Source organism: Terrapene carolina, unplaced genomic scaffold (assembly GCF_002925995.2).
Source record: "Terrapene carolina triunguis isolate 2854851 unplaced genomic scaffold, T_m_triunguis-2.0 Scaffold569, whole genome shotgun sequence".
In the NCBI taxonomy this organism is placed as follows: Eukaryota; Metazoa; Chordata; order Testudines; family Emydidae; genus Terrapene; species Terrapene triunguis.
The window spans coordinates 342,460-343,431 of NW_020664920.1; the positions used below are offsets into that span (position 1 = coordinate 342,460).

General features: G+C 62.8%; 1 protein-coding gene across 1 annotated transcript in view; it reads left to right on the forward strand.

The window, feature by feature from the left end:
• SNX17 (sorting nexin 17) overlaps positions 1–972 on the forward strand; it is a 14,355-nt gene that overhangs the window by 6,987 nt on the left and 6,396 nt on the right. Inside the window, exon 4 of the mRNA XM_029913277.1 lies at positions 323–460. Within this exon, the coding sequence (XP_029769137.1) occupies positions 323–460 (138 nt within the window). The remainder of the gene's footprint in view (positions 1–322; positions 461–972) is intronic.

Consider the following 972-nt stretch of genomic DNA (forward strand, 5'->3'; position numbering starts at 1 on the left):
CGTGTCTCTGACTGCCTTCCTCAGTCAGTTCCCAGGTCAGAGCCCCCCCAGGCGTCCTGCCCAGCCGGGACTCGCTGGGGCTGGGGCTGGGTCTCCGGGCCCCTCGATCAGCCAGCTCCAGACTGACTGTTCATTCCACCCAGCAGGGAGGTGACGCCCACCTCGGGCTCGTAGCCTGCCCTGCGAGCCAACCCCACCCTGGGGAGCAATGCAATGTGCCGGGGAAACTGAGGCACACCTAGGCATTGTAAAAAGAGCACAGAAAATTCCCCCTTGTCACGGGTAGGGGTGTGGGCGGGGGCGGCGTGGGCAGGGCGCGGAGCCTCCTCACCTTATCCCCATGTCCCAGGAGACGCAGCAGATCCCCACTGAGGAGGTGCCGCTGGAGGTGCTGCTCTCCAACGGCCAGAAGGTCACGGTCACCATCCTGACCTCGGACCAGACGGAGGACGTCCTGGAGGTAGGTGTGGCGGGCAGAGGCGCTGGTGGGGGGCACAGGTGGGGGAAGGGCCTGGGTGCTGGTGGGGGGCAGCAGTTGAGCTCCGGGGGTTCCATCCCGCGTGATCCTGCCGCTGCCGGCCCAGGGGAGCGAGACCAGGGCCTGTGCTGGGGCGGGACGGGCTCTAGGTCGCTTCCCGGCATGTCCTCACCCCCCCACCACCCTCCCGGCTGTCTCTCACCAGCCCCCTCACAGAATCATAGAATATCAGGTTGGAAGGGACCTCAGGGGGTCATCTAGTCCAACCCCCTGCTCAAAGCAGGACCAACCCCCAACTAAATCATCCCAGCCAGGGCTTTGTCAAGCCTGACTTTAAAAACCTCTAAGGAAGGAGATTCCACCACCTCTCTAGGGAACCCATTCCAGTGCTTCACCACCCTCCTAGTGAAACAGTGTTTCCTAATATCCAACCTAGACCTCCCCCACTGCAACTTGAGACCATTGCTCCTTGTTCTGTCATCTGCCACCACTGA